Source organism: Brassica oleracea, chromosome C6 (assembly GCF_000695525.1).
Source record: "Brassica oleracea var. oleracea cultivar TO1000 chromosome C6, BOL, whole genome shotgun sequence".
Classification (NCBI taxonomy): domain Eukaryota; kingdom Viridiplantae; phylum Streptophyta; class Magnoliopsida; order Brassicales; family Brassicaceae; genus Brassica; species Brassica oleracea.
The window spans coordinates 38,458,194-38,468,996 of NC_027753.1; the positions used below are offsets into that span (position 1 = coordinate 38,458,194).

The window sequence follows — 10,803 nt, forward strand, 5'->3', positions numbered from 1 at the left end:
GATTTACCAAACACCCAAGACTGCTCTGCTGAAGAACTATGGCGACCAGCTTCAAGAAAACCCAGACAACAGAAGATCCAACCGTTGAAATCCAAATCCCTTCGGTGAACCTCTAACCCACTGACTGAAGAAGCTTCCCACAAAATATCAGCCCGATCAGGATCCGTTTGACCCTCCAAATCCAGTCTTGAAATCACCTTACGAGTTTTCTCCTTCTCTCTCTTCTTTCTCTCTTTTGTCTCTCTCTCTAAACTCTATTATTGTGAGTCTACAGTGCAAAGGGTCATGAGAATTATTATTATGTCTCATGCCCACTTGGTTCTCTCCATCTAGGAGGGACCCAACACAAACCCATTGGGTGCTCCATCTAGGTATCTTCTTCTGCTCAATGTACATCTCCACCGGAAAGTAAACCGTCAATGGCCAAAAGCCAAGTGCCCCTAGCAACCCCACAACGTCGTTGAAGAAAGGAAGAAGCATTGAGATAAGTGTTGTTATGATCACAAACACTGTCCTCCATATCAACCTGAGTAAAGCCATTTGGTTATTACATAAAGCTGATATGTAACATGATCATCTCTAATGACTTATTCTATTTTTTTTTTTTTCAGATAGAGTTAGATTCTACTTCAATGGTACTCAGCGATAAACAAAAAATAAATAAAGTATTTTGTTTATAGAGTAAACTCATTTTTTAATTCTATTATAAAATAAAAAATATATTAGAGGTTAAAGCATTTTTACTCTAAACTAAATAAAAAAATAGAGTGAGGTTGGAAATGCTCTAAGTGGTATTGAAAACAAGAGTCTGTAATACCTGAAGAAGTTCAAACGGAAAGGCTTGAACCCTGGAATAGGGATCTTGATATCTTTAGCAATGAAGTCGCTATCAGGGAACCGAGTAGAAGCTTGTCTCTCTATGAAAGCGAATAAAGGTTGGCAATAGACTTGGTATGCACCAACGAGGTGAACCACAATGGCTGCATTTGCAATGTCAAGAAGCCAATAAGGGTTATAAAACCCAAAACCGGTTAGGAGGTTTCCTGGAGACATGTCTCCAAAGGCTGCATATCCCATGCAACCACACAACATGTAGAACATAGTCGTTACACCAACGCTCACAAGAGTTGCCTTCTTCATTGTTTTCTCTTCTGATGGTGGTGACTTCACTGTATCCTGTAAACAAGAGAAGCTTGAGGGTGAGACCATGATGGATTTAATGATCAAGACTTGTAAAGATTGATAGAGTACCTGAATCTCTATGAGGATGATGGAGTAAGAGTAAGCAAAAGCAATGTCTCCAAGAGCTTGGAAGCTTCTCCATATCTTCTGTGTCTCTGTCACAGCTCCTATGCTAATCCCTGTGAGACTTCCCTTCACCTTCCCATTTGCTGATGAAACCAAAACAAAAAGATAGTTTCCTTCTCCACGTTAGTAACTACAACTAATGAGAGAGAGAGAAAATGGTCTATTACGACCCTAACAATTTCTATCGTGTTGTATATGATCCGAACAAGGGAAGTTGTTTTAGTTAATAACAACACATAACTGCCATGTCACATGTCCAATTAGTTGCATTAAAGGTTGGCTAATTTTTGTTATAATCAATGTAGATTTAAGCACACCTAGTTTATTTGAATTATAATTGGGTTGTGATCGTATTTAGTACGGATCCCTTGTTCGAGTCATTTAGGACACGATGGAAATTGTTAAGGTTGTAGTAGACCGTTTTCTCGAGTATAGAGATGTGTTATAGTTACAGACCTACGACTTGAGCTATGCCGAGAGCAAGACCAGCAGAGGAATAAGTGAAGGACATGACAGCAGCGAGGATAGAGAGCCACCATAGCTGATCAAAATCTGGAATCTGAGAGAATATAATCTGGACTAGACCAAAAGCTATCATGTAAGGGTTACTGTTCATGTGACATGGATCTTTCCCTCCACTTTTGTGGAAACAGTTTGATCTCTTAATTGCCCTGAAAATAAAAAAAATGATTTTTTTTTTAAATTAAAACCCATTATTAAGAAAAAACACTTTGGTAGCTTTTAGTTGAGAACACTTACATCATGCTTATAGCTGAAGCAATAGTGTAGCCTATTGCAACACCAAAGAGATTAAGATACTGAACTATGCCACATAGCTTGACCTTCACGCCACCTATGAAGACAATGAAAAACATACTAAATATTCTAGATTCTCTAATCTCCTCCACCGACTCATTCGAACATTGTATTTTACCTAGGTTTGATCGGACGGCGTCCATGTAAGTGTAGTTCCTCTTGCCGGAGATAGGGTCGCCGGAGCGGTAACAGGCGGCGAGGAGAGTAGAAGTGAAATAAGTGACGATGGAGAAGAGCAACATCACCACCGGTCCAGCGAGCCAACCTAGCTGTGCCGTAGCCCACGCTAGTGACAAGACTCCTGAACCTATCACAGCCGTTATGATGTGTGCGCTCGCCGTCCAAACACTACCTATAAACCCAAAGAAACATTTTAAAACTTCTTTTTTCTGATTCTTTTCCAACATGCAAGAAGGGAAATGTTATTACCAGTTCGTTTGATACGGCCGTCGTCGTCGAAGCACTTGGAGCCACCGGTTCGTGGCATGTCGACGGAAAAAGCTTCTTGCTGGTTTTGAACCATTGTTTTGTTTTTTTTGCTCTGTTTTTGTTTTGTTTTGTTCAATATATGAAGTTAAATGCCAAGTGTTATTATAAAAAAGACAGAAGCTAAGTGTTGCCTTTGTCTTATTATAACATCTGTTTGAAAATCTCTGTCTGGTTCTTGGGGTTCTAGTTTGAATAATAAGAAGAGGTGGATGAAGGGAAACTGGAAGCTGAGTGCAAATTTATATACACAGAAAATTGGTAAAAAGTTTATACCAAAGAAGAAGAAAAAAGATTGGTGAAAAGCTGGTAGGACCTTACTCATGTGTTATTTTGACTCCATCATATATATGAATGATTCTTTTGAACAAAAAAAAAAGATATATTTCGTACGATTCTAAAACGAAATAAGATTTTTAAAAAGCACACAGAAGAAAGAAAATATGGGATTGAAAATGAAAGTCCAAGATGCTGCCATCGTTTTCATTCGGACTTAGTGTCATTGTTCAACTTTGAATAACCTTTATTATATGTACGTGTGTTGAAGCTTCAATCAATAGTAAAAATGGCAAAAAAAATCATGGGTAAAATAAATGCAATATTTGTATGTTAATAATTTCATTCATCACAAAAGATTGTGTAAAAGAATTTGAAATATTTTTTTGGCTAAATACCATGAAATATATTTGTCATTTGCAGTTGCAATTACAAACAAGATTGTTGGGATTTATTAAATTCATGTCTAATTCTATATTGTTTGATTAGTATGATAATGTTTACTTTGGATCTTAGGTAAATCCGTGTGGATTTACTTTTGGTTTCTTTCTCAAAAGGTCTCGTATTAGTTAAATTTTGACATCTTCTTATATATTAGACATTTTTAATCTAATTTTCCAATATGATACTTAGTTTGATATCTCACACAAATTTTAGAAAATAACATATTAGTAGCCCAAATGACATGTTTTTATTCATGTAATGGGTTAAGGAAACAAAAAGAACATTTTTTTACTTAGCTGGTTTAGATTATAATTTAGGTAAACATATTTAGAAAATATCTCGTCTGTAAAGTTAAAACGCATCAAAATGTAAAAAGAAAATGACCTAGTGCCAACCTTATATGATGATTGCACATAATTTTGTGGCATACATTGATACATATCTCTTACCTATAATTCGAAAGAATATCACACCAGTCCAACATAGAAGTTTCTGTAGGTAGGCGTGTAAGCTATCTTTTGTATTGAGAATGAAATATGAAATATTTTGATTATTTTGCCAACTAAACTCATTAAAAATGTATATGATTATGTTGGAGAAGAAACTATTTCATGGTTTCACCAGCTATGCGAAATGAATATGTTGTTTTAAAATTCCTTACTATAAAGTTACTATACACAGCTTTTTTTTTTCTTTTCACTACTACCATAAGGTTGATTCGTGGGAAAGCAAATCTTTCATAAGGATTTTTTTTCAAGATTGTCGTCAGACAAAAAGTCATTAGTTAGACTAACAATCAATGGAAAAATAGTCCAAAATGAATGATATTCATACAAATAGAATATAATCTTTTAAACTCAGAGTTTGCGTTAAACCGCAAGCACACATACAAACTGTACTAATCAATCTTAATGGTCGATCATCACTAGATCTTTACTTTCCATGAGTATCTCGCAAAGATAAATTACAAATAACAATAATGTTGATCGAGGAGATCAGGAACAAGAATAAGGTTCTTTGGTTCAGATGATCCACTTTGATTTAAGCAGACATGTACATCCATTCTCGATAAAAGAATGAGCCAGAAACGCCTTTCATCATCAACGCACTTTCTCCAACTTGTTATCTTAAAATATCATCCTCATTATATAAGTGATTATATATTTTAAAATAGTTTCATCTCAACCCATGAGTTTATCATCACAACACTTAATTTCTCTTTTTCATTTTCAGCCGTCACGAATCACGATTTATCTGATTCGAAGAGATAGAAGAGCATCGGATTCCTTGCTTACTATTCCCGGTTAGGTTTCGGTTTAGGTATTGTATTTTATTTAATATTTATTATGTATCAATACTATTAAAAGGGAAGAACTCTTAAAAAATCTATCTACGAAAGTTGTTTGGACCCTTTCAATTATCTCATTATTTTTTGGTCTGACCTTAAATTTAGACTAACAATATGTTACCATATATTTCTCTAACAATAATTTATTCAATTCCTTTATTTATTTAAATCTCACTCCTAAATCCTAATCACTACTATTACTATATTTACCATTTTGATTTTTAATCGTAAAAGCATTGAAACTAATGTTTTATATTATCATTTTTATCGTATAGTATATGATTTAAAGCAAGAGAAGTTACACGACATATATGTGTAGATTCTAACTTCCTCTTTCCTTTATAATAAAGTAATCATATCATATATAAATTTTTCCACTAAAATCTCATATCATATACTAAACTTTCAACGATCTATAGTTTGATAGATATTTTCATATTTAAAAATGAGTTTTCTGAATATTCATGTTACTTTCACAAAAAATGTAGAAATTCATTGGTTCTGTTAAAGTTAACCCGACTTCGCGATATCAGTATTGATTATTCAGGATTTTGAAAATTATTGGTTTAGATATTATACTTTTATATACTTTTTACTTAAAAACGAATCAATACTATTAAAAGAGAAATAGTCTTAAAAATCTAATATAAAAAAGTTGTTGGAGTCATGTATAACTTTTTTTGTTTGTAATACCATTAATCATTCTAACCATACAATATTTTAAATATTTTTAACATATCCTAATATTATTCCTTATGATACCTTTACTCAAAAAAATATTTCATCAACCATGTTTTTGTACAATAACATTCAAAATCTATATCAAAAGGTTGTTGGACCTGGTATGGACGTAATGGGTCCACATATGTTCGGGTATTTAGGATCCTAAAAAAATCGAAATATCTAAATAATCTGAAAAAATATTCGAAACTCCAAACAAATACTTAAAATTTCAAATACCTTAAAATTCAAAATCTTATTCAAAATCAGACACGATGAACTGTAAAATACCCAATTTTTTTCTAATTTGAAAATTTACCTGAAATCAAAAACTATAATCGTAAGCCAAAAACTTAAAAAAAATATCCATAATATCGGAAACATATTCAAAATATCCAAATATACCTAATAAACACAACATATTTATGATTGGGTCTAGGGTAGGACCCAGACTCAAACAAAGACCTGCGGGTCCAAAAAAACCCAATAGGTTATCTTCTCTGGACCTGAACTAAACCTATATTTTCGGGTTGGTTCGGTTTGGTTTTTTGATCTGGATATAATTCTCATGCCTAAAAGAAACTTACGTAAAAGTGTACATATAAAATCTCAAATAAACTAATTCATAGCTTATATAACTGTTAAAAATATATTTTTTGATATAATAAGACTTTGTATTATAATATAATCCAAAAACTCACGCTTTCCAAGTGCGGGTCAAAATCTCTAGTGATATTTTAAAAATATGATGTTTGCTACTGCTAAAATAGTTTGGCAAAAGTTCTAAACTCCAATTCCACTTTAAAATTAAGTTTCCGAGTTAGATATAACATTATGTTTTCATGAATTATTTCAACTGGTAATATTAATTGATACATGATGAAATCAAATCTATTTCATAATAATAATAAATATGTTTTCATGTATGTATATATGTAGTAATGTATACGTACTTGTTGGTTTCATTTCTTTAGCTCACGAAAATATGCATTGTCTTGCCAGATCAAGATGACGCAAAAGCGTTCTAATTATTATAACATCTTTCAAGAAAGAATTGGCGACTAATTAACCTAAGGCGACACACTATTATAGGCATGAGCATTCGGGATCCCAATCGGATTTCGGTTTTGTCCAATCGGATCTCGATTTTTTTGGTTTATCAAAATCAGCCACATTTGGGTTATATAAAAATTTTGTTCGAAACCGGTTCGGGTTCTATCTGGTTCGGGTCGGAATTAGTAAATTTTCAAAGAACCGGTACAACCCATTATACTTTCGGATTCGGGTTCCAGTCGGTTTTTCGGTTTAAAAGTACTTGATTTATACTTATTTTATAATCAAAACATAAGTAAAATCAATTCAAAAATAAGAAAGAAACATCAAACGTGATCATTCAAAATTAAACGAAAGGTAAACATAGTTATTGATAAAAAGAAAACCAAATAAATGAGAGCATAAAACAAAAATCAGGTTCTCATGAAATAAGAAATATAATTCAATGAAAACAAAACCAAAATCTAAAAACTTCAAGCTTCAACCGCCACCTTCAACCTTCAACCGCCACCTTCAACCATCAATTATTACATTTTCATGTAATAGATAATTATTTTAGATGTTCAATAATATTTTAATGTATCTTAGATACATATTAGAAATTGAGATCATGTTTCGTACAAGTTCTTTTTGGAATTTTGAAATCTTTCGGGTTCTATCGGGTAGATTCGGGTTCGGTTCGGATAAACCCATAACCCGAAATACCACAAAACAAGATCTATTCGGTATTTACGTCGGGTTCGGATCAGTTCGGATTCATTTTTATCAGATCGGATTCGGTTCGGATTTTCGGATTCGGTTTATTTTCTCAGCCCTAGTCACTATCATATAAACAACGCTTTTCTGATAAGTTACACAAGTGCTTATTGCAATAAGAATATTAAGAATCGTAACTGCCACTATAAGAATCTTATCGTTGTAACTTGTAGCTTTCCGTCACTAGTACACCAACCCACTCCGTGATTACAAATATCTAAGGAGAAAGTTTATATGATAAAATCCTCAACAGTTATTCCACATTGTTTACCGGTTTTCACAATAGACGTATCGTACCAATTGTAATGATCAATTATATTTATTACAAAGCTATGAATACAATTTCCTGACAACTCGCATGTTAAATGAATATTATGGAGTTGTATTTCTATTTTCTTGGCCCTTTTACTTAGTTCGGCAGGGCAAGCCAACCTTGTAATGATTCTTCTTCTTCTTCTTCATGATACATAGTTGAATAGAAACAGTGGAAAATTGGAAATAGTAATGAGTGGAATGTTAAACATTATTTAAAAGTTTTGTTTAAATTTATAGCGGTGTAATTGAAAAGTGTATTAGTTTCTCATAAAATAAAAACTGGATTAAAAATGAGAATTCGGCCAAAAAAAACCTTAACTTTGCACGAATTGCCAAAAGAAACATGAATTTTTGGGCTGACCAAAAAAACACCAAATTTTCATTGACTTTAGAATTAATTAACAATGTTTTCGCTGACTTGCCAATTTAGCACGCCGTCAACAAATTTAACAGAAATATTTGACGTCGTTTATTGTTGGCGTTAAGTAAAACGACGTCGGTTTCAAATGAGATGAAACGACGTCGTTTTACATGATTTGAAATTAAAAATATGTAGACCACTGGATTCGAACCCATGTTGTTTGGTCAAATGGCAAGGTCTTTTACGACTAGGCTAGTGAAACTTTCAATGTTCTTACTAATATGTTTACTTTTATGTGGTACTGATTGAATATAAAAATATTCTCTAAAAACTTAAAAAAATCTTTAAAATTCCAAAAAATTGAAAAATAAGAAATTTTTTATAAAATCAATATTGAAAATAAATTTTCTTTTTCTTTTTAAAAAATAAAAACTCTTCCAAAATTTTCTATAAAATTAAAACGAACTTTAAATTCCAAAAAATTGAAAAATAAGAAATTTTTTATAAAATCAATATTGAAAATAAATTTTCTTTTTCTTTTTAAAAAATAAAATTTTATTTTTTAAAAAGAAAAATAAAATTTTATTTTTTAAAAAGAAAAATAAAATTTTATTTTTTAAAAAGAAAAATAAAATTTTATTTTTTAAAAAGAAAAATAAAATTTTATTTTTTAAAAAGAAAAATAAAATTTTATTTTTTAAAAAGAAAAATAAAATTTTATTTTTTAAAAAGAAAAATAAAATTTTATTTTTTAAAAAGAAAAATAAAATTTTATTTTTTAAAAAGAAAAATAAAATTTTATTTTTTAAAAAGAAAAATAAAATTTTATTTTTTAAAAAGAAAAATAAAATTTTATTTTTTAAAAAGAAAAATAAAATTTTATTTTTTAAAAAGAAAAATAAAATTTTATTTTTTAAAAAGAAAAATAAAATTTTATTTTTTAAAAAGAAAAATAATTTTTTAAAAAATTTTAATTTCTAAATTAATTTTATAAAAATCTTCTTTATTTCTTAATTTTTTGGAATTTTAAAAATCTTATTAAGTTTTTAGAGAATTTTTATATTAATATGTACCAAATAAAAGTAAACATGTTAGTAAGTACATTGAAAGTGTTAGTAGCCTAGTGGTAAAATACCTTGCCATTTGACCGACTAACCCGGATTCGAATCCAGGGGTCTACATATTTTTAATTTCAAATCATGTAAAACGACGTCGTTTCACTTAATGCCAACAATAAACGATGTCAAATATTTCTGTTAAATTTGTTGATGGCGTGCTAAATTGGCAAGTCAGCGAAAACATTATTAATTAATTCTAAAGTCAATGAAAGTTTGATGTTTTTTTGGTCAGCCCAAAAGTTCACGTTTCTTTTGGTAATTCGTACAAAGTTGAGGTTTTTTTTTGTCGAATTCTCGATTAAAAATCAAAGTGTGAGCTAGTTATTGCAATGCCGTTACAGTTGGAATGTTTGAACGTTAGGTAGCACAGTTGAATTTTTGATCCCTTTAATAATTGAACATTAAACTATTAAATTCAATGCTTACTTCATCAAACAAGGGTTAGAAATATACTACCCTTTCAGATATTTTTGCTTCATACTCACTTGACCAAAGCAACTGTTTCTTTTGCAGAGGGATTGAGAACTCGCAAATTAAATACTATCAAATATAAATGTGATGGAATTATACAATAACATTCTCTTGGTACAACAGTTGTTAGAAAGCAACAAGATTGTCTCATCATCATCATTTCGTAGACATAATCAGTTATGACAATATTGTATGATGATCCATGCTTATATTTTATGTCTTTGATTGTCAATTCCTAACATTCTCAGTCGAATTTTTTTTTCTGAAACTGAAAGAAGCTAGCTGGATTCTTAGGCAATTTTGCGTGGTTTATTCTATGTTTTATGTTTTTATTTGTGTTTTGTGTACTATATATCAACTTCTCCAACACGAACGTACGTTGTAATTAAATTTGTAATGCAGGAAGGGTCAAAGGAAATCAACAATCCATGCAGGCACGTTACACACTATATATGGCTCTCAACTTCGATACTTTCTCTTATAATGCATGCATTATCTTTTTTTATCATTTCTATATACATTCCTCCACACAAACAATACGTTCATCGAAATCAATCAAGGAGAAGAATAAAAAAAAAATAGATGTATTGAAGCTGTCATTTGTATATTCAGATATATTCATATGTATCATCACTTGCAGCGGGTCAGTTCTATCACAGGAGCCATTATGAAATTTTAAAATAAAAGATCAAATATTTGATATTACAAACAACTGGTGATTTTGATACTTCTATATTTGATATTCCTCTAAATCTCGTCATTTGTTATATAATATATACCTTCCTTTTCATTTGATTACTTTCGCTAAAATTTTCTGGTCAAATGACAAACATAATTGAATTTTCCATTAGAGGGGGGGTGTATGCCTAGACCGAATATATCGTTTCCTATTCAAAAGGACGTGTGAGAGTATTGCATGGCTGGACCATGCATGAACAATAGTATTCATGTTTAACGTAACATTTACCCCTATTAAAAAAAAAAATTTTACCCCTATATATATATCATTCGACTGAAACCACTTGATTAACACTTAACTTATTTCTATCATATCTAAAGATAAGCAAAAGATGATCAAGGTCGAGATGTTGGCAACCATAGTGACACTTTGGTTACTAATGTCTTGTGGATTACTAGTTTCTCCGACATGTGCAATGCCAACCAAATCTTTGTCTTCCGAGTTCTATGAATCAAGCTTAGCCCAAAATGTGAAGTCAACACCACAAAGTGATAAACCACCTCCAATACGTTTCGGAACTTTACCAAAGCGTCCGAGTGGTCCTCGTCCTTCTGGTCCATCATTTGGCACCAATGCTCCTCCTCCCTACTAG

At 31.1% G+C, this 10,803-nt stretch overlaps 1 protein-coding gene across 1 annotated transcript in view; it reads right to left on the reverse strand.

The window, feature by feature from the left end:
• LOC106296967 (amino acid permease 3) overlaps nt 1-2,832 on the reverse strand; it is a 7,291-nt gene extending 4,459 nt beyond the window's left edge. Inside the window, exons 1-7 of the mRNA XM_013733231.1 lie at nt 2,554-2,832; nt 2,243-2,476; nt 2,068-2,161; nt 1,765-1,979; nt 1,252-1,391; nt 818-1,176; nt 351-526 (exon numbers count right to left, since the gene is read on the reverse strand). Coding sequence (XP_013588685.1) covers nt 351-526; nt 818-1,176; nt 1,252-1,391; nt 1,765-1,979; nt 2,068-2,161; nt 2,243-2,476; nt 2,554-2,647 — 1,312 coding nt within the window. The 5' untranslated portion in view covers nt 2,648-2,832. The remainder of the gene's footprint in view (nt 1-350; nt 527-817; nt 1,177-1,251; nt 1,392-1,764; nt 1,980-2,067; nt 2,162-2,242; nt 2,477-2,553) is intronic.
• Nucleotides 2,833-10,803: the final 7,971 nt, after the last annotated feature.